The 23,240-nt window shown below is 46.6% G+C and overlaps 1 protein-coding gene across 2 annotated transcripts in view; it reads right to left on the reverse strand.

The window, feature by feature from the left end:
• Positions 1-19,706: 19,706 nt before the first annotated feature.
• LOC113971028 (gamma-aminobutyric acid receptor subunit beta-4) overlaps positions 19,707-23,240 on the reverse strand; it is a 70,695-nt gene continuing 67,161 nt past the window's right edge. Inside the window, exons 8-9 of one of the 2 annotated variants that reach the window (XM_027690538.1) lie at positions 20,924-21,180; positions 19,707-20,442 (exon numbers count right to left, since the gene is read on the reverse strand). In XM_027690538.1, the coding sequence (XP_027546339.1) occupies positions 20,065-20,442; positions 20,924-21,180 (635 nt within the window). In that variant the 3' untranslated portion in view covers positions 19,707-20,064. The remainder of the gene's footprint in view (positions 20,443-20,923; positions 21,181-23,240) is intronic. The other variant, XM_027690539.1, reaches the window with a different exon arrangement.

The following is a 23,240-nucleotide window of genomic DNA, read 5'->3' on the forward strand; positions in this document are numbered from 1 at the left end:
AAATCCAATGTGACATTACATAGGAAACTCCTGCTGAAGTGGAATCTGAGGGGCACAATGCCTGGGACCCCACTGCTTCATGGCAAAAAGTTGCTCTGGGGTAATCATGAACCTACTCAGGAGGAGTTGGTTGTTGAAGGACCCAGAGGACTGAAGGTTTGCGTGACCTCTCTGGTCCCCATCGTTCCTGCTGCTTCCACACAGGAGCTGGAATGAAATGTCAAGTTGGTCTTTAGAGCTCGGAAGCAATGAGGTGCTTCTGCTGTTCTACAGAGTTCACACAAGGATTTTTTCTTTTTTTTTTTGGCTTATTGTTGCTTTGTAAATTAGTTCTTTTAATCAAAGTGTCCTTTACCTAAAAACAATTCCTGGAAGCAAAAGCACAAGTAGATGTGAGGGCTCTACCCTCCTCTAGCACATGTCCCTCTCGAGTCCTTCAGCTGGGGCTGGTGCAGCACAGCTCACGCCAAGGAGCAAGGGAGAAGCAGGTTCCTGGTCATTCCTCCCCAACAGGAGAAGGGATACACAGTGTCACCTCAGCTCTGACACTTTAAATTCTGCAGGTTCTCAACTGCACTCAGATCTCGCATAGTCAAACATGTACTTCAAACATATCCCCTTTGCTGCAGAAGAAGTAGCTTGAAGTCTTTTTGTTTAATACAGTATGTTCCAGGATATCAAAGCCCAAAACTGTGGGCAACGCTGAACTTTCATTTCCTCCTGTAAGTAGGGCTGTGCTCACGCAAACACACTATTTTCTGTTAGTCAAAGTGAAGAAGCAATTCTCACAGAAGGGTGGGAGATGCAGGGTGTATGGCTTTACACTGAATCAGATATTTCATACAGAAGGCTTAATTCTTTTTTTAGCCCTCATAGGAAGAAAAGAAATGAAGAAACTAAGTAGTCTCACAGAACTGGGGCAGGAGGAAAAATCCCAACATAGGCTCACAGCAGTTACAGTCAGGATGTGGACTCAGCTCCCTCCTCTGCCCAAAGGGGTTGGAAGCAGCAGGTCCCACATCTTTGGGGTGGGCAGGGTATACCAGGCTGCTCCACCCCTCCCATTTTTATGGCTTTCCAGTTTTCATGAGCAACTGAATGTTCACTGTTGAAGAAGGTAGAGTCCATGAACTGCATTCCCAGAGCATGTTCTCCAGCAGCACATAGGGAGGGGGTTTGACCTTGGCCTAAGAAAGGATCAGGAAATGGTAGGAAGCAGACAGGCTCGAGTCTCCCTTTGTTATTCCATTGTCTGTCTTTAAGGCCTTTTTGGCTGTGCTCAGGAAATTCCTCACCTGTGGGACTATCATGAGATAGCCCCGTGCACCACAAAGAAAAGGATCAAAGGAGCTTGCTGACCAAGGGGAAAAGGAAAGCAGCTGCACACCTCTCCCCTGCTCCCTGCTAAGTGTAGAGAGGGACTAAGCCTCAGGAAAAGGCCAGATTTACTGCTCAGATTCCTCACTCCACAGACCAGCATCAGTCATTCAGACTTCCAGCACACACACTACGAAGTGACCACATCCAGGGGACAACTCCTCTGCCAAGGTCCCTGAAAAGAGCTGTTTGGTCTACAAAGAACTGTGGAGCGACCCAGACACTTGCCAATATTGATCCCTCAGCCTGTGATTAAGCAGGAGGACACAACTCCCAGTTGAACGTGGCTGGGGCAGGGAAATCAGGCACCTTTCCGCGATAGAAGACTCTGTTTGCTCCAGTCTCCCTCAGCCCCCTTCCTTCCCTCTTGCTATGCAGTTACAGCAATAAATCATCTAATTAATTTGCCTTAAGGGGAAATACAAACCCCATGCAGGTAATGGATTTCTAGGGACAGAAACTCAAATCAATCGCTGGAGCTCACCATTCATTCATCTCCATCAGCAAATGCATTTGCCTGCCCTGCTGGCCCTGACCCCCCAGGTGCAGTGCCTGCATTTCACGAAGCCCCATTTTCTACCACTGCACGAGCAAGAAGACAGCAGAGTTCAACAATTTCAGTCTTAAGAAACACCCTGTGCAAACCTGAACTCTGAAGCCCTGGATACCATGGAATTAGCACACCTGAGGAAATCCCTTCACACTTCAAGACCTCCTTAGAGAACTTGCTACCCCACCCTTTCTCCAAGAGCTCAGGACCTCTTGCATTCCAGCCATGGAGGGCAGGGCTTTCACCAGATCTGTTTTGTCTGTCTCAGATTTTACCTTTTCAAAGCCAGGAGTTGTCCCAGGAGTCCTGTCCCAAACGCCAGTAGATTTCCTGGGATGATGGGAAGCAGGAGGAACAGAGCTGCTCCATGGGCTGTAACAATGAGATTAACTGGCAGCCCAGGAACTGTGAGAAAAATGTGAGGTGAGGAGAGAAATCCAATGCCAATCCCAGCAGCAAGGCAGGACAGAGCTGAGCACAGACCCAACAGCAGCACAGCTCACCCCAGGACCAGCTCCCAGGTGGGATTTGTCCACAGTAATAAGCTCATGGCTGAGTCCCCACAGCTGAAATGGGGAGAAGTAGGGCTGGGTTCACAAGAAGCTTCCACGGCCCAGACATACAAAAGAGAGGAAGGACAAATCTCCATGGGCAAACTTGGGGAGTGTGTGTGTGTGTGAGTGAGTGTGTGTGAGTCCACTGGGGTACTGAAAAAAATAACAGCACATTAAATAAAACAAGGGCATTCAACCTGTCAAGGGCTATGGGCTGTGTGGCCTGGTTAGCTGTCACTGCTACCAAGTTCTTGCAGCTCCAGTCTTACTCCTTATTTCTTTCTTTTCTAAGCATAACTGACAACTGTGAATGACCTTCTGTGTTTCATTCATACTCTTAGGAGCCTTTCCCCTCTCTCGTTTTTATTTCCGCTCTGCATTTTATTTCTGCTCTGTGTTTTATTTCTGCTCTGTATTTTATTTTATTTCTGCTCTGCCTTTGTACAATGCATCATCTCTTCCTTGTTTGCCTTCTGGCTGAAACACTTAACCAGCTGAGGTTTCCCTCTCCTAAGACTTTCCTGTCCTCCTGGAAAGCTTACAGAAGTGCTGAGGCTGCAAGTTCCAGGAAGATGCATGGAGCAGGTGGGGTTGCTGTCCTGGGACTGTGGGATACTCTCAGGTTAATTTGGGAAATTAACTTCAGACTCAGCAGCTGCTGTGGCTGTTAGTACTTCAAGGGAGCAGGAAAATGCTGATGGTAACAGCTGCCTCTGTGATTTATAAGCCATACAGGAACATCTAGCTAGCTCTGGAGAGCTGCATATGGAGGGGAATTTCCTGTGAATGACCTTCTTTAACAAAAGGTACCAGGCATGTGTTTGAGGGGGAATTGCAAAAGACTCCCTCAGTGGTGAACAGTTTCATCTTCCTTTTGCCTGTCTACACATCAATCCCCTCCCAGCCATAAAGAATGATGACAAAGTGCTGATCTGAAGACACTTTCAGGGAAAGGATCCTCTGTAAAATACCATCCACTCACCTCTGAGTTCTGTGAAAAAGATGCTTTTCACTGTTCCAGCCCCTCAGCATGACTTTGCCTATGAACTCTGCATAGTGGCAAATAGGACAATGTGCATGCAAATATCTGAGGTGGTGAGGTGATGATTAAACACCCTCTTCTGTTTTATCACAGAACCACTGAATGGTTTGGGTTGGAAGGAACCTTAAACATCCAACCCCCCTGCCATCAGCAAGGACACCTTCCACTAAACCAGGTTGCACCAAGCCCCATCCAACCTGGCCTTGGACACTTCCAGGGATGGGGCAGCTGCTCTGGGAAACCTGTGCCAGGGCCTTACCACCCTCACAGCCAAGAATTTCTTCCTAGTATCTGATCTAAACCTGACCTCTGTCAGTTTAAAGCCCTTATGATTCCTGACACCCTTTTCATACAATTAGGGTGACCTAGGGTCAAACAGCTTCTGCCAATGCAGCGCTCACATTGTCTTAATAGGTTGCAGGAGTTTTTCCCCAGGTTGCACAGCAGATACCTTATCCCACCTCCAAGGATTCCAGTGCATTCCACTACTCCAGCTGGACAGCCCTACCAGTAAATAATGTCATCTCATTGGGATGACAATCCGACCTGCTCTTTCCAAACCATCACTGCAGTAGGAACAAGCTCTTCTCAGCAAGAGGAGTCTTTGTACATTCCCTATCAAGACCACAAATGCTCTGATTCTGCATGGGATCAGCACCAGGGGACATAGAAACCTGAACTCTACATTTCTGTGTTTCTTATTTATACCATTCTTGGGTGGTCACTCTTGCTCTGCTCACGTACCTCTCGGGGCATTCACACGCTCCAGTCGTGGGATTCCTCATCACTGTTTCATAACACGAAGCCAGGTGGAAACTTTGTCCAACAAAAATGTAAAAATGAGCAGTCACGTGCTTCTGTACTACCCTTGCTTATACTGCATTAATTACACCTTTTTCTTTGTCCAGCAAAGCTGATCAGAAACACTGTTTTGAGAGAATCCAAGAGGAAAACATTATATTCTCCCGTGGGGGTTTGGGGGTGGGCACATACATGTTCATTGCAGGGAAAGGGACCTCAGGAGATTCTGGCCTGGGAACAGAAATGCTGTTAGACACAAATATTCAATAATCGTGAGTTATTTGCAATTCCATTTCTCCAAAGTCTTGTTTTTGACTTGAAATCTATTACCTGATTAATAACATTTAATGACAGATTCCTTTAATTTATCTTCTGCTAACAGGCTCCAGCAGTCACATTTATGAGAGCTTGTCTCCATGACAGAAACTTACTTTTCATTTTTAAATGCAAACACAGCCCCGGATATATTCCCGTGAATCTAAGAACATGTTGTTGTGTTTTTTTTGAAGAAGGACTTACTAGGCTCATGATTAATTCACCAAATTAAATTAAACCAAACCAGTTGGCAACTCTAATTTCAAGTTGGCTCATTTTCACCCATCTGACTTCAAAATGGCAGAAGGGATTTTGCTCAAAACTTAGAATAAAAAAAAAAAACACACCAAAACTTGCCCTGGGAAAAGGAACAGCAACTATGAATAAAAATATGAAATATTACTTTTGTATCCTCCTTGGTCATCCAGTGCTGAGCAGAACAGTCTTGCCAGCAGGGGCACGGCAGGTGAGGGGTGTCTGTGTCAGCCAACAGTGGTGTCCACGTGCAGAGCTGAGATGCTGCAGCAGTTCCTGCTCAGGATACAGGCTGAAGTCCACCTGCAGGGCTGGTGGTGCTCAGCTCTGTGCTGACCTTCCACCCTCCCCTAAAAAAGAAGCTCCACCTGTACCTGCAGCACCCGCCTTTAAACTCGGGACTTTAACAAACCCGGCGGCAGCTCCCGCTGTGATCTGCACAGCACCCTGGGGAGGGCGAGCCTCCCCATGGCAACAGAGACATGAATCCAGCTGAAAATGAACTCATCATTCACCAACAAACCCACAGAGTGAAAGAATATACAGCGTGAGGATGTGGGTGGGTGAGGACGGATGTACCCCGCGGGACCGGGGACGTGCTGGATGGGCCGTTTCCAGCAGCGCCGCTGTGAGCTCTGCATCACGCCACCAAAATGTGCTGCATGGAGAGGGTTCTTCCCTCAGGGCCTGTGCAGCAGAAATTTTAGACATTTCTGTCTAAATGAGTGAGGAACACGGTCTCGTGTCTGCCCTGTCTGCTGGTGCTGCTTCTTATTTCACTGATTACACTTTCTGTTTGGTTTTGCGAGTTTACCTGACGGCATCTCCTCAGAGCGTGGTGGGAGTGCTGGAGATGAACTCTTCTGGTGTCACACGGGGAAAATTCAGGTGGATCTTTTTTCCATATAGTATAGGATACAGGCTGAAATCAGACCCTTCCTTAACACAGTATAACAAGCTTTAGGGAGCTCTTCTAAATCTTGATCAAGGACCTGCCCTGTAAATACACAACACAGATGAGAGTGATATTTAAAACAGGCTACAGAGGTGAATATTTGGTCCTAAAACTGAGATGGTCATACAAAACCGCTGTCCATAATGGCTTATATAAGTCACATTTTTAACCAGGAATTCCTCTGCAGACTATTTTCTGAGCTACAGACCTTGTTATCATAATCTGTGCCTTCATTATTGCAAGGCCAGGCTCCTGCATGGTGTTCAGTGTGATGTCAAAATTTAACCAAAACTTAACCAAAGCTGGTGCAGACCCTGACACAATCCTTGTCAGCAAAATCTGTTGCTGGGTTGTTTGACCTCCAGAACTTTAACTTCATCTGGTTTGTATAAAGCAGGTTTTACAGGTTGTTTTTTTCTTTTTTTTTTTTTTTTTTTTGCCAAGTAGCCCCTGTTTTGGAGGTAATAGGTCCTCAGTTGGATGAGGAGGAGCTTTCATCCCTTCAGCAGACACACCATGGGATGCTGAGCTACTTTTGCACTGTGTTTGCAGCAGCCTGGCCAAACGGACCCTGCAGTCATAGGAAAAGCCCTGTCTTCCCACACAGCCTTTTGGTGTGAGAAATGGAGTGACACTGCTGGCTGTTGGAAGGGAATGTGGGCTCTCTCCAGGCTGTTCATGACTGCACAGCTCTGTCTGGGGGAAGAAGTCCATGGGTGGGATTCCAGGTTAAATCCTCTGGCTGATCCCGCATTTCCCATGGGCTGGCGAGAGCCCACGGAACAGGGAATATTGAAACTGTTGACACAGCGCCCGATTTTGGCAGCTGCTTCAGCATCACCCTCACTTGGAGAGGTGGATTGTCTGGGGGAAAGCTGAATGGTCCAAACAGCAGTACAAAATGTCAAGGCTCCCCCAAACCAGGCGTTTGTGCTGCAGCTGGGTCGGTTTGGCTGCTCCTGCTCTCCAGACAGAGAGTGACTGACAAGGACTTTGCAGCACAGAGTCTGTCAGATGAGACTTCACAACACAACTGGCTGGATAACGTTTGTTGTTCTTTTCCTTTTCCTTCAAAAATCTGCATTTTGTCAAAAAACTGTTAAAAAAAAAAAGCGAAGCCACAGTGATTCAAAGGAAATGCTCTTCAGCTGCATTGAAATAAAATAGTTTATTTCATTTAAGTTTTAGTATCAATTTTGTACTCAGTTTTTCTCAATTTCCCTCCTGCCTCTGCCTGCCTGAAATTAGTCAATGAAAATTGTGTTGATACAGATAAAAACGTAATTTATTCTTGAACACAAAATGCCATGAAGACATATCAACAAAAAAAAAAGAAATCTTTTGCCATTGAAGGTTTCACATGCATTAAAGATATTACTTTGAAATTTCCAAAACAACTCTTTTTTTCTTTTTTTCAAGAATCTCTCCTCATTCTCATTTTGAAGAGACTGTATGTTTGCTTTAATGCACGAGAGTTGGCAGAGCAATGCACTAAACTCTGCCTTGTTGCTCACTTCCAAACTTTTGGAGGTTGAGCTGCAGTGGCATTTCCTGCAAAGAGAGTTAGTTTGCTGTTATACAAACTGATCTTGAGGGTTTCTTCTTTCCATCAGCCAGAGAATTTCCAGAATAAACCAATCTGAACATGCTTCAATGTTTTTACAAACTTTGCATATCACTTTGGATATTACTATTACAGAACTTAAATGCCCAAGCCATTGAAAATTCAGAGGAGCCTGGATGCTTTAATCACTTAAGGACTTGTGAAAACGTGGAGCTCTAGCGTTATTTGAATGTTAAATAAGTTTACTAGCACCATTAATGATCATTAATAATTGCCTTTGACTGTTTCTGTCGGGGAACAAAGTCTCTTTGGGTTCCATCTGTGGTTTTGGTGATGATGAGACCCTCAAGAGTTTGGACATCCCAGACTGAGGACCAGAAGCCTGGCTCTCATGTCAGCTTTCAAAAAAACTTCAGCTTTAAGCAAGTGTGAAGTCAGTGCTTCCCACTCATCCCGCATTTGCTTAAAGCTGAAGTTTTACAGGGAATGAGGAGACAGGAAGAGAGGGCAGTGATGCTCCCAGGGCTTCCCCAATGCTGTGGCTGTAACTGCACCCTCTGAGCTCAGCAGGGCTTTGGGGCTTTTAAAGACTAGAGCTGTCCTGATGGCTGGTGAGGAGAGCTAAAAGTTCAACTGTCATAGCTGAAGAAAACAGGATAATGGGTTTATATTATATATAGACTTCAGTGGAAAAAAAAAACAAAGGCAAAAAAAGAAAAAATCTTCCTCCCCATTACCCGTCAAATATCACACACTCAGTTGGCTGGGCAGGTGGTGACTTCAGTTGGTGTTGGAGAGGTGAACAAGGACTGGATTTCACATGTTGAGGGCTGAATGCAGTTCCTAGTATGATTTTTTTTTCCCCTGATTTCTCATCCTAATACCCACACTGATCCCACTGGCAGTAGGTCCCAGCTGAGAAGAGCTCCAGATGCCTGAATGCCCAGCTGGAGCATATCAAGCAGTGTAAATGTTCCTGTTTTCCTGCCTGGCTGTGGGAGGACAGCATCTCTCTGCTGCAGGGATACAAGGGTGGTATCAGTGGCAAGTAGACTTCCAGCATCCCACCAGCATCCCTGTACTACTCACTTTCCTTGTGTTTTCAATCCTTAGATTTATGTTTACAGAGGAAATCCAGATCAAGCTGTGAGGAACAGAGCCTGGATGGAGCATGGACACCTAGCGCAGCTGTGGGGAGGGACTTTGGGGTGGTAAAACTGCTTTGCACCACAGGGAAGGGGCATTCAAAGCCAGCTCTCTCCTTTTCCCTGCTGTCAAATCTGACCAAGCATCCCACACCCCTCCCAGCATCCACCCATGACACTTCAGCACCTGCTGAACACACTCTCCCACTCTCCTGGCTGGGCAGACAGGCCTGACTTGCACATCCAAAGACTCCTAGATGGTCTTTTAAACCTTTAAAAAGAAATTTGGCAACTTAAGACAGCCTATGATCATTAAATACCTCAATACCCTGCTCTAAGTGCATCCCTTGGTTCTGAATATGGTCTGTGTAATAAAGCAACCTGTCCTAGTGGGAGGTGTCCCTGCCCATGGCAGGGGGTGTTGGGACTAGATGATCTTTAAGGTCCATTCCAACCCCTTAACATTCTGAGATTCTGTGTTTCTAATTCACTTTTGGTTAGCATGGCAAAGTCTAGAAGGCCTTGAGTGCTTTACTCGCTCGTGGGAATAGGATTGAAGACCCTTTGAAAATGTAATCTCTGATCTTTGTTCCCCAAAGTCAGGGTAAGTCACTCTCACTGAGGTGTAAAAATAAGACTGGGAGTTTATTCCAATTTTCCCCTCTGGCCTAGGCCATGTCATAGAGCTTGTGCATATTCCAGCTTTGGGTTCAACCCAGCAGAACGCTTGGACATGCAGAAAACTTTGCTTAAGCCTCAGCAAAGTCTTTTGGACACACATTTCAAGTGGTATTAATGCAGTTGTGTTCAAAGTTAAGGACAAGTTTGAGTCCTCTGGATGGCAAGGGACAGATCAGGCCTAAAGACAATGCCTTGAAAATGGAAACATGTAGAACATTCAGACCAGCAGAGAAGGAGTTGATTGTTTCACCTTTAAAGGCTGTATTTTATAAGTGTTACTTTTGTTCTGGGTATAGGAAAAAAAAAGCGCAAACCCAAAAGCCCAAGAAAGATTCCTAATGAATTAATAATCAACAGTGTTCAAGTACATTTATGTCCACATACAGCATTTGTTAAAAAAGAAATATTTTTTTTGTGTTTTAACACCTTTTTTCAAAAAAAAAAAAAAGAAAAAAAAAGAAAAAAAAGAAGAGAGAATAAATTAATGTACACATTACATTATTTTGGCACTGGTATGGACCATTTTTAAAAACATTTGCTGTTAGTATTTATAATGTTTGTACAAAATTGTAAACTATTTTCAAGTTTGTTGGTTTTTTTTACTTTTGTTCAACCATCACCTTTCAAAAACTGTCACTGCAGGAACGAAAACACCCCGAACAAAACCCCCGAAAGAAAACCAAGGCAACTCTCTTTGCCCCTTCCCACCCTTCCTGCCCACTCTCCCTAAAAGAAGGTGAAGGAGACAGTTTTTGAAAGCACCTGGCAGTGGTTGGTGAGCAGGTCCTTCCCGGGAGCCTCCTGCAGTGGGGGGTGGGCTCCGAGGGCTCCCACAGACACAGCCCAGCTCTGAGAGCAGCAAGTGCCCCCCTCCACTCACACCTTCCCACCTCTAGAGTAGACAAAGATGGCTCTTTAGGTCATTTTATTTTATTTCTTTGTTGGTTTCCCCCCTCCTTCCCCCCCCCCTTTTTTTTAATAATTTTCTCTTTTTTTTTTTTACAAAAATTTCTACATCTAAATCACTTTGCTAGAAACATTATTTTTCTTTCCTTTTTTTTTTCTTCTTTTTTTTTTTTACATTAGTTAAAGCAGAATCTGCTTTCGTGAAAAAAGACAAGGATCAAGGTCTTATTTCATGCAGAAAATGCAAATTAAAGATCATAAAAATGGGTGGTTTGTTCTGGTTTGGGTTTTTTTTCTTGTTTTTTTTTCTTTTTTTTTTTTTTTTTTACAACGCTGTACAGGATGCAACGCAGCCACTCAGAGTATGTTAAGATGGTTCACAGCAGTCCCTTGGATAGAATACATTGACACTGACATTGATCTTCCTGTCCTGTTGTCACTGTTGTCCAGTTGCTTGAATTTCAGGCCACATAAATTGTCCCCAGTTAGAGAAGACGCCGCAGCTTCTTCATCTTTGAGAGGAAGATGGATGGGTGCAGCTTGAGAGGATGATACATTGGCATAAATGGAATAGATTTTCCTGGGAAGGATGCCCCAGCCTTGCTTTCATATCTCCTGGCATAACATCCCTGTAGTGAGCACACCATGGAAGGGCATTTGCCCTTCAGAAACAGGTTTCTCTTTTGAAAGGGGATGTGGTTTCACACAAAGACACAATATTATGACATGCCAGGCAATGGAAAAAAGGAAAAAACAACCCACACCACAGACCAGACAAGAGTCCTGCCATCGGGGTCACATGTATGTGCCAGGGGATGGGATATTTCTGGGTAACTCCTGAGGCTTTCCTTTATCCTCAGTTTTCCCATTTTCTTCTCTAGCACCTAGCTGCTCATCTTCCCAGACACTAGAAACCCTTCTCTGTGACAAATGCTGAGTCTTTCTAGGGGTTTATTCACTCAGAATCTTCCCTTTTGGCCTGCCAAGCACATTGGCCCCAGCCCAGTGAAGCTGTCAGATCCAGGCAAGATTTTAAGGAGATGCACAGTCATCAGGGCTGCTCCTGTGCTCAGGCTCGAGCAAGGCGTGGGGCTTTGCTGGACTGGGACACTGGGTGGGCTTAATCTCTGCTTTGCCCATGCCCTTCTTGCTTCAGTGCAAGTGAAATGGGAGAGGAAAGGTTGCCAACTCCCTTGCTAACCTTGCTAGCCTTGGCAGGGGCTGAAACTCAGGGATTTCTGCCCAGTCTCTGCCTGAGAGAGCCTCTGGAACACATCTCCCTGCTCTTTGCCTCAAAACTCAAGGGGCACGAGGGTAACAAGATCTCTGACAACAGCCTGGAAGCTGCACTAGCAAAAGTCCTGTTCCTGCTCAAAACACCCATCGTGGGTCCCCGCACATCCCTGAGGTGGGGAGCACAGTGGTCCCCAGAACTTCAGGCTCTGTGGGGCACTGTCTCTGGAGAAAAGAGGTTAAGCACCACCAGTTATGCCAGCACAGCTCTCTCACAAGCTGTGCCTCCTCTCTGGTCTCCCACCTGACATGTCATGATATTGTGCAGCAGCCACCCTTGCAGGGAGGAGTTCCCTGCCCACCTCCTGCACTCACCACTGAGACCCTCTGGTCCTGCTGGGAGCCACCACTGCCTCAGCAAGGCTTGGTGCTCCAGGGCCCTGGGCACAGCCAGGAGATGGCAATGAGAAAGAAGAGACCAACCAAATGCATCATCCCCTACAGCTGAAATTAGAGGGTTCCCTTTAGGACCAAGTGGATCAAGCAGGTTTGCCCCAGTGTGGGGCAGAGCATCTGTCAGCGAAGGGGCAGTGCCAGTTCCTTTCTCTGCAGGTAAGAGGTGAGATCAGCCACAGAGAAAAGCCTCTGCTAACCTGTTGCTGCTGCTGAAAACCCAGCCACTGCCCTTTGTCTGGGTCCCCAAGAGGCAGCAGCATCACAACAAAGTGAATCACAGTTTCCTTCCTTGCTGGCTTGGCCTTTTGGTCCCCAAACCCTCCCCACCAGGCTCAGCAGCAACAGGACTACCTGCAGCTGGGCAGCACAAGCCACATGATGGCACATCCAGTGAAGCACACGGTGGTCAAGACATGTCCAGAGGTCTGGGAAAGTCAGGGAAAAGATCTCTGGCCCTTCTGCCTGGACACTGTCCACCACTTGCCCAGCAAGGTCCTGGTCTCAGCATCTAACCAAGTACAACAATTAACCCTGGTGCTGGCACAGCACTGAGAGCTGGGAGGCATTAGCCTTTACAGAAGGCAAACCAATACTGATCTACTGTTTAAAACACATACTGGAAGAGAAATTATCACCCTCTTCAAAAAAATAATATTACTCACCACTATGCTATCTCATCCCTTTTGGGGGAAAAGTCTGCCAGCACAAATGCCAAGCTCAGCCTGTGCAAATGATAAAATGTGCATCCCTGGATCACAAATGGGTCTATCACCTCTCCCCTCTTTGTCATACACATATTTAGTGTTACTCAGTTAAGTGCTTTCTGCCTGTGACACTGGGAAGTTCTGTCTATCTTAGATGGGAGCAGGCTGCCCACAGCCTGGAGCTGAGAACTGGAGGTTTGGGATGGTTTGGATCCATTATCTCCAGGGGGGTATGATGACAGTATCAGATTCTCGGAGCAAGGGACTGCATTTTGTCCCGGGGTTTTGTTGTCTAGAGCACAAGGGAGCGCAGAAGCTCATGCTCACACAACTCCTCTTTGTTTTGTCTCAGCGAAACCCCTGTCCCTGGTTACCCACCAGTCCTTGGGGCCTGTTTGTCAGCAGAAAAGGCTGAGTGGGGGCTGTGGGGCTGCACCACACTGGGGCACTCCAACTGGAGTGGCAGCAACAGCAGAAGGAAGCCTTACTGCTGAAGAACAGCCTTTCCTAAGAGGATTGAGACTTCCCTTTGGTCTGCCTTCCACACAGAGTGGTGTTTAGTTTTGCTTTTTGCCTTTTACTCTTGCTGTGATAACACAAACAACATGACACTCATTGGCTGAACTGCAGAGAGAAGCCACATTTCTGCCCCGTGATGGCAAGACTGTTCCCTGCTTGTCCAAAGCACTAAACATAAGACAGGCAATTTCTCATCTTGCTTGTCACCCTTGACACTCCTCCCAGCCCAGGGCTGTAACACAGAGGGTCACCCATATGCCTCAGACCCACTGCCATCATCATCATGACCCTTGGCATTCCCCATCACTCATTTCTGCTAACTGGGAGCTGCATGGAAACCAGGTGGCCCTCAGTTCAAATTCAATCAGTGCACTACACTTGAGACCACTCATTTGTACTTCTGACTTTCTGTACTTCTGCTGAAGAATTTGTCTGTGCAAGGACAAGGACCACTCCAACAGACAACTAAGCTTAACACAAGGTCCCTGTTTGCACTCTGTTCCAAACTCATCCTTTGCAAAGTCATGAACCCACAGGCAAGGTTCTGTTGAATTGCAAAGGATCTTAAGACAACTCTTTTCACATGGAGGACTGGCTTTGTACCTCTTCTGAGCAGCTGGGCATTGCCTAACACGGGTCACCCTAGACTAAGACACAGGGAGGAAAACAGCAGCAGTAGCAAAAGCCTCTCAAAGACAGTTCAGGCTCATAATTGTCTTCAGTTCCTCTGCATTACATCTTTTGTCCAAGTGATATCTGATATCACCTTCCCCTCCTTCACTACCTCTCAAAACACAGTCAGGCATAATGCAGGTTGGCTCTCTGGAAAGAGACTGTGTGTGCAAGAGATTGGAATCTAATACACAGCCTCCTCCTATTGGCCTCAGGGATGGTGGGATCAAACACTCAAAAGTTACTTACATACCATCACTTCCACCTCTACTGCCCTCCTCTTCTTTACTGAGCTTGGAGGTGGATCAGGGAGCCAGCCCTAAGGTCACCATCCCAGTGGGCTGTGCCTTCGTGCAGGCACAGGTTTGCCCTCCAATCCCTGTGGGAAAAGTCTGGGGAAATGGTTATAGTAGCCTGAAGGACAGTGCTTCTTTATTACACTTGTCACCTTTCAGCTGTTCTTTACTTCTGAACGTACAGAACCGTTTTTATTTGGTTTACATCAAGACATTAGAAATCAAACATATTTTTTTTCTTTAAAAAAAAAAAAGAACAAAACAAAATGGAAAATAAAACCCAACACTATATACACCTTCTCTTCCCCAGTCTCTGCTCCCCTCCCTCCCACCCTCCCACCCTTCCTCCCTCCCTCCCAATGTCTGCGTTAGGTCCTGCTTCCAACACATTGGTTTCATATCTCTCACCCAGCTCAATCCCCCCCCCCCCCAAATTCCACATCTACTGTAAAGACACCCCACCCTGCTTGGTAAGCCCAGTCTCATCTCCAAGAAAGCATTTGGTAACCAGCCGGACACTTCTTGCCTCATTGTCTCTGATCTCTGACACCAGGGCAGGGCTCGGCCAATGCCCCAGCCTGGCACAGCTCCCCTGCACATCCCAGCCCAGCTCCTGCAGCTTTGTCCAGATGCAGCTGATTGTCCCTGGCTGCAGGGACTGAGCTCCTGCTGACGGCCCTGCACCGTGAGTCTCCCCCTGTTTACCCCACTCCTGACCTCACCATCTCCAGAGACCACGGTGTGCCCACGGGGCTGCTGCCATGGCTGGGCTTCCTGGAGTGCTGCCTGCAGCTGCACCCAGCCTGTCTGACTCACTGATGCCCCCGGTTTGCAGTGCTCTAGTCCCTTCAATCCTATTGCACGTGTATTTTCACCATCTCTCTCCTATTTGCTCTGCTTCTGAACTTACAGCTCTGTCCCAGCAACCACCTTCTCCTCATCCCATCCTCTTCACCAGGATTTCAGTAACTACCTTCCCTAAAGCCACTGTCCTTTGGTCTGCAGCTCCAGAGGTTTTTCTCCTGTCTGAAAACAGCTCAAAGATTTAAACCCCTTCCTCCTCCCCACAATAAAGAAAACAAAACCAAGTCACTTTCCCACCCCTTATCTCCTCCTGCCAGAGCCTCTAGAGCAGATCTGGTCAAACAGACTGGCCAGATCAGCTCCCTTCCTGGCTCTGTTTCTGGGAAGTGGATGTGCTGTCCATTGGACAGTGGAAGTGCCAAGCCTTGGCAGGTTCCCTACTTATTTGCAAGACATAAGCTGCTGGCATGGTGTCAGATGTGCATGCAAGAAAGTTGGATGCCAGTTAAAACCTACAGTCCCGTTTGTTTCATGCACTGTGAACTTATCCTATATACACTACTGGCTGGTTTATGCTTGAAGACATGAATATAAAGGTATACATTTTCCTTTTGCCTTAGTAACCAAAGCTGTACTTTCACCCGTGGAATAGCAGGGGTTTGCTAGCAGGGCTCTTATTTCCCTCTTTTGCACATTCTCTTGTTGTCTTTTCATTTCTTAATACTCAAGGTGAAGGGGGGATAGGAGGGGGACAGATTGAATTACAGTCCCAAGGTCCTAGTTACTAAAGGTCCCTGAGTGACAGCACTATACAGTATCAGAAAATGAAGCAATAGAGTTGCGTTGGCCACGTATATCCTGAGAGAGATTGCATTTCTATTTCTGCTCCTCCTTCTCCTCTTTCACGTGGTGCACAACATTCTCCCCCAGCTCAGCTCCCTCAGGCAGCCTGGAGCATCCCTCACGTTCAAGTTCTAGTCTCTGCTAAAAAACATGACCAATAGCAAGCAGCAATCCTGTCCCAAGCTGCCAACAAACCAAGCCCTGACCACTGCCTTCTGCACCACTGCAGCAGAAGTCAGAAGCAGCTCCACTTTGGAACAGCACTCACACTCTTTCCTCCCCCTTTCCCCACTGCTCTCCCTTTGTGGAGGAAAGGAGGACAACAGTGGGCACGCAAGATGCAGCATGGAAATACCCTCCACCCTTCCAGTAACACTCATGCTTGTGTGATGGCTTGAAACCTCTGAGCCTTGAGTATGATTAAAATGCCTGTTTTTCTTCACTATCTCCTTTCCGGATTGCTGGACCTCAAACCAAGGCGTGGGTTTGTTGCCTTTCTTAGAGGTGGACGCAGACAGCTGTGGAGGGGGGACGTGGAGGTGCCACCTCAGTTTTGGAGGAGGGCATTTCTAAAGGCCTTCAGCATTCTTCCCTCACCCCAGGGCGAGAACACATCTTCTATCACTCATCTGACTCACAGGACATTCGGTTGTTCTCCAGCATTCTGCCCCATCATCAGAAGTTATAAGGCAGCTCCTGAACTGTGAAAAGTCCTGACTGCACACTCTTTGGCAAAGATTATTGTGTCGGACCAAATAGTCCAGATGTCTGGATATACTGACTCTGTGAAGTAAAACTGACCTGGTAATACCAAGTTAGGAACATTCAAAGAGAGAAACTAGGATGACTCCTGATAAGAAAGAGAACCCAGCCAACAGAGAGCCGAGGCAACAGCTCCCAGTCCCAGCAGGTGAAGAAATCGGCCAAGCAGTGCTTTTTCCCTGGAAAGCTTTTGGATTGTCACTATGAAGTTCGGGGCTCAATCTCTGATTGAAGCCTCAGATATTAAACGCAGCCCCCCTGTGCCTGATCTCCAGTTTCTGGAGGCCCTGGGCTGTACCTGCAGGGCACTGGATGGGGTCGGTCAGGACCCCACTCCGTGTGGGGCTCAGCACCCGAGGAGCAAAGAGCATCAGTGGGTTTTGCAACCTCTGTGTGCTGCTGCCCCTGCCAGCCTTTGGGACCAGCTGAGAGAGCTCTCAGGTGCCTAACTCCTGTCACACATTTGTCAGGATTTTACTACAACCACCAAATTACTGGAGTTCCTGAGTCATCTCCCTCAGCTTCGTAATTTCTTACCACACAGCCATTTGTTTTCCCTCCAATCTTAATAGGCTTCTTAAAACTGCCTCTTTTTTCCCTACTTTTATCATTCTGACCACCCTTTACATTGTAATCACATATATAAAGGGTGTTTAGATATTTTATTTAATTGTCAATCATCTAGTTAGACTCCCCTTAAAAACTGAACCTGCTGATAGGCAGTCTCCATCTGGGAACTGCAGCCACGACATGCATATACCCACTGACATTATACTGCTGATGTCATAAAACACGACTTTATGACTTCCACTAAAACATTGAAAAGATATTTCTGAATAGAATCCCACTAGACAACATGACTTTCTCCATTGGCCAAGCTTTAAATTCCTATGTCTCGGGTGGACAGAACTGCCCAATCCAGCCTGAGTCCTGTTATCCAGCTCCAGTCACTCTCCAGACTCTTATTCCTATACAGACTCCATATAAAAACTGCAGTAATAGTGGGAAAAACCCATTTTCAACAGCATTGCTCCTGAATGTGGAGACCAATGAGAGACTGTTCTGCAGGGCAGTGGAGAATCTAAGTCTGATTTAACAATTGTGCTAAAACCTTGGTGAGTCCAGGGAGGCCTGGACCAAATCTGTGTACGCGTGGACATGAGAGAGGGAGACAGAGACAGGGGGACTGGGAAAGATGGATGCTCTACTTTTATGCTTCGGATTCTGCATAAGACACATTACTGATACAAAAATAATAATACTTATTACTCTGATGAGGCCTGATCCTGCTTCATCCAAGTCATGGTAAAACTTTCCATGACTTCAGTGTCACTAGGTCAGACCTGTAGTGATTCACATTTCCATAGCGCTGTACAGACATAAATTAGTGAATCAAAGATGTGCATTAGACTCATCTGCCATCTGAAAAACAGGAGTTTCCCTGGTCTCAGAGGACCTCTCTGCTCTCCCAAGCAATGGGAATCAAGGAAAAAGGGAAGAGAATGCTAGCAGGAAAATAAAGGGATGGTTGGTTAAAGGGCAATGTGAGTGTCTGTGGGTCTCTCAGGAAAAAAACTACCAGGTAGGAACAAGGTTCCCATCATTACTCCAGGAATGGCAGAATGACCCTAGGGTTAAAGTTTTGCACTTGTGAATAAATTATTTTCATGGCTTTTATTAATATTATAAGGGAGATTATCAATCATCAGTGATTGCCAAAGCGGCCAATAATTCAGTGGTTATCCTGAAAGTCACTGGCTCCTTTGGAAAAAGCTGACCTTGCTCTCCAAGGCCAAATTACCCTTCTGGACCTTCATAATGATTGCCCATGGATGGAAGCTGGTAGAGACTTAGGGGCTTCCACTAGCACTGACAAGCTCAGCATTTTCATTGCAACCTTCACCCTGCCCAGTCTTTGAAGACCATCCCCTTCCAGCGGGATGATGCTCCATGGAACTCTCCTGCATCCTTAGCTACATCATCTGCAAGAAAGGGCACAGGGGGCTTTTCTCTACATTCTGCATGTATTAACAGACACAAAGCAAGGCCCGATAGAAGCAGTACAGATCAGAGGTTCCCACCCCACCATTTGCTTCTGAACCTCTTAGGAAAGGGGATAATAATCGTTTCCATATTTTTTTTCATCCTGAAGCATAACAAAGTTAAATGACATCCAGCCTTTCCTGCACCTTGATGTAGGCTATGTGGGCTGGAGTGTGGAGTCCGTTGCCTGGCATAAAGAACAGGAAGAGAGGAGAAAGGATTTTTAGAGTCCTGCAACTGCTTTTCTCTCCAAACTCAGTAAGAAAGATGCAGGGTGGGAATGACTAGGAACAACGCCTCCTTTCAGGACCGAATCAGCTCAGTCTCCTAGAGATCAGATGCCAGCAGTGAACAGCAGCACTGTCCCACTGCTGATGCCCAAGTCCCCTCTCTTCCCTCAGCAAGTGGATATTTGCACACTCTGCCTCCCCAGCTCCGCCTCTGTCGATTCAAAGCCGGGGCTCCGACCTCCGACCCCGCCAAGCTGCAACGAGCAAACAAACCCCTGCTATTCCCCCCCCAGAACACTGCCAGTTAAATGTCACCTGTGTTCTCTTTCTTTCTACAAAAGATATTACAAAACCCCCCCTCCCCAGCTCCCCTCCCCAGAAAACATGCTTGCACTCACACATCCGTGCTGACACACGTGCCCACACACACACACACACACACACACACACACAGACATTCATCCAGGAAAAACAGCTTGCAAACTCCTGAAGGTGGAAAAAGGCATCTTGCAAATGTGCCTTGTTTTTGATAAGTTCCCTCCTCCTCCCCCCCCTCCCATAACCCCACATTGCCCCTTCCCTCCCAAATAATTGCCTTGTCCTCCCCCCCTTCCCGGCTCTTCCAAAATAAATATTCTTTTTTATTTGTTGGTTTAAAAGATTCTTTCAGGCTCATAAGCAAGAGAGAGGGAGAGAGGAAAAGAAAAGAAAAACCTCGTAAGCATGAGAATGAAACCCCGTCACCTCATGAATCCATGAGAGAATAAACATGAAGGGGTTAAGAGCAGTGACAGAAATATTAAAAAATATAATAAAACTGAAAAGTGAAAGATGAAGTTCAGTAGTGAAATGGAAGTGAGGATAGCGCATTAGTGAGCACAGCCAAAGATAACCTATCACCCCCACCAGTTTTTGACTCAATTTCTTTAAATCTCCCCCCTCTTTTTTAAAAAACTTTTCTTGGTTTTGGGGGTTTCTTGTGTTTTTTTTTTTTCTTTTTTTTTTTTTTTTTTTATCTTTTTTTTCTTTCCCTTTTTTTTTGTTTTTGGTGTTTTTGTCGGTTTTTTTTTACAATGGTTTAAGTCCTTCAGCAGGAAACCAAAATCAAGACAAACACATCCCTCCCTGAAACCACACCCCCTCCCATGCCCTTCTCTCCCTCACCCCGCCCCACACTCCGTGGTTCTACATGTGCTGAAAAGAGAAGAGTAAGCTTAGAATAAATCTAATGAACCATAGGAATAAATGACAATGATAGTAAAGAGTAAAACCCAAACCCAAAAAGACCACAACACTCCTGTTGTGTTGTCATTGTCTGAGTGTCTGTCCCTATCTCTCTCTCGGGAGGCCGCAGGCATCAATTTACATAGTACAACCAGTAAACAAGGTTGAAGAATCCAAAAGTGATTGGAAAAATGATTCGTGACCACTTGTCAATGGTGCTGACGTCTGTCAGGTCTGGGATTTTGAGCTTCAGCTTGGACGACCGCCGGCGCAGGCGGCAGTTGGCGCGGTTGCGCGCGGCGGCGTGGTGGCTCAGCGGGACGTGCCGGTCCAGGGTCGGGTGGTGGCCAAATCCATCCCGAGAGGCCAGAGGCTTCCGGAACTGGATTCCTGAGCCTTCAAAGGACATGACAGAGTTTCGAGAGTCGCCGACGCTGCTCATCATGTCCGTGGCCAGCAGCTCATTGTTCATCTCCAGAGTGCTGAGGAGGATGTTGCCGTAAGGGTCAACCTAGAACGGGGGAAACAGAGAGGAAGGTAGTGGGGGGTATCCTGTGCAGGATGCACACACCATCAGGGGGGATTTTGAACTGTTTTCAGTGTAACAAAACCACTGATCGGGTCATTTCCGAGCTCTGAACGTGCTGCATTTCAAAGTGTTTCCACTGCTGCTGGAGTTGAAGGACCAGCCACATGTGCCTGCAGCCAACTGTTGAGTGGGGTGCTGTGATTCTGCCAAAACAGCAGGACCAAGAGCTACAGGGGTGCTTTTGGGTACACCTGTCCCATGCAAGAGGATAAGTCCTGACGGGACTGGTTTGAGGGTGATGAAAAAACGATCAAGGAGAAAAAAGCTCCCAGTCATCACCAGACGAGGGGAACTGAAGTTCACCTCTCCTGATGAGGACAAAGGCTGCTCCACAGCTCACCTGGGACTGAATGAACAGTGGGGAGCCTGAACTCTCCTGCCACAATGAAAGTAGAGGACAAACCTGCTCTCTCACCCTCTTCTCCTCGTAGCGGTGGCGCTCGTTGTTGGCCTTGCTGATCCGCTCGCTCTGCTTCTTCTGCTGCCGGGGCCCCCGCCCAAAGAATATGTAGTTGACAAAAGCGTATTCCAGGAGTGCCAGGAACACAAAGACGAAGCAGCCCATGAGATAAACGTCGATAGCCTTCACATAAGGGATCTTGGGGAGGGTCTCCCGCAGGTGGGTGTTGATGGTGGTCATTGTAAGCACCGTGGTGACCCCTGTAAGGAGAGGGGAGGTGCTCTGTTACCAACGTGGGATGCTTTCCTGAAATGCCACTCTCAGCTTCCCCGTTCCTCCCTCCTAGCTGGACAGCCTCAGGAGGGATGGGAGCAGTGCAACTGGGGAGAAAATCCTCATTATTCTAAGCCCAGGTGCCCAGCACAAATCGCTGCAGAAGATAAACCAGCTGCAAACAGTGGGAGAAAATGTCAAAGCTGAGTATCATCAGGATGATGGGCATCAACATCCTCTGGACCTCATTCTTCAAGTCCTCCCTGATTCTCCTGTCCCTCAGTGTGGTAGGAAATATTGTTTTCTTCTGGTTTTTAACCTCTTCTCCTCCCCTTTTTCTACTTCATGAACTCATCAGGCCTCACTGTGTGCTACTGAATGCCTCAGTGTCCTTGACACGAATTTCTAATCTTCTATGTCTTTCCAATGCCATGAATAGGAGAAAGAGTGAAGAGATTCTCTCTTCATGGTGCTCTCTTTTTTCTGCCTGCCTCATAGCCTTTTGTCCATATCCTTGACCCTGCCAGTTCCCACCTTCCTCTCACCAGCTTTACCTTCAATTATCACTTGTACACATTCCTCTCATGGTTCTCACACTCTCTTTTTTAGGCCCACTCATATTTCTTGCATCTTAAATAAGCATTTCATGAACACTTTTGTCCCCATCCACTCAGCCTCCAAAAGCCTGGTGCACCACGATTACTCTCACAGCTTCAGGCCTCTCCTTCAGTTTCTTCTCAGACTCTTCCCTTCTCTGGACTGTCAGAGTGGCCCCAGATCTGCTGATTTCTGTTGAAATTTCAGATTTGACAGTCTGTCACCTCCAAAAAGATGGCAATGAGCCCTCATATTTCTTTTGGGGGTGGTAACTCTTCCTCTTCAACTCAGTTTTCTTCTCTCACTTCTCTAGCTCAGCTGCCCTCACTTACTACCTTGTTCTCCTTTTCTTCTAGTGTCCCTCCTCCTTATCCATCTGTTAACAGCATTATTAGTCTCAATGACCTTAATTTGCTCCTCTGGTTTCAGCCCTACCTCTGCAGTGATGGCTCTCAAAGCTCTCTGTGCATCCTGGACCACTGCTTGTCCTGTTTCCCCTTCACCTTTGTTGTGTCTTTAGTGTAAATTCTGATTAAAGACTCAAAGAACTGTTAGTCTTCTGCTGAGTAAGCAGAAGGGAGATGTATTTATATACATACAATATACTGTTTTGTCTAAATTTAGGCAGCAATCTAAACATCCAGAAATCTGAGGCAAAGGAAGGGGGAATAGAATGTTCTCCATGGCTCCATTAAGAGCTGGACAAATTGCAACAGAGACTTAGGGCAGAAGCAAAGAAGAGCTTTTTGACTGTATGAGCAGGCAAATCTGGAGATAAAGTGACCAGAAGAGCAGAGAGTTTCCTTCTTTGGAGCTTTTAAAGCATAAGTTAGATAGAGAACTGTCAGGAGTAGTTTTGGGAGAGCTGTTCCAATTCTGATCTACAATGTTTTTCTTCTGTCTTTTCCTTTGAATCCAGATGTCAGAAGACATTCACCAGCTGTGCATCTCACATCCCCCCTTCTGCTTGTGCTTTCACTGTGCCAGCAATGTCTGCCATGGTCTCTTTTTCTTCTCTCACTGATTGTACTCTTGTCAATGTAACTCACCTTTTTAATTTACTGTGTTCTTCTTCTTCCCTCCCTGTCTCTCTGCTCCAGCCTCTCCAAGCAAGCACAGCCAAATTACCCATTTTATATCTTTGCACAAACCATCCCTCCCCTCTGAGTCTTCTCAAACTCTGTCTTCTCCTACAGCCAATTCAAACCCCAACCTTTTCTGTAAGACCCGTGCTGCATTGCCTCTCTGAGCCTTTTTCCACTCACAGATCCAATCCTGCTCCCTCCCTGCCTCTCCTATCACCTCTGAACTTTATATCATGTTGGACAGCTCCATTTTCATATGCCAGTCATCCCCTCTTTCTCCTGTTCCTTCTTCAAAATCCTCATCTCCAATCCACCCCCACTTCCCTTCTGTTGCTTAAAAGACCTCATTTTTTTTTCTTCTCATA

This window comes from Neopelma chrysocephalum, unplaced genomic scaffold (assembly GCF_003984885.1).
Source record: "Neopelma chrysocephalum unplaced genomic scaffold, ASM398488v2 Primary Assembly neopelma1_81, whole genome shotgun sequence".
Taxonomy (NCBI): Eukaryota; Metazoa; Chordata; class Aves; order Passeriformes; family Pipridae; genus Neopelma; species Neopelma chrysocephalum.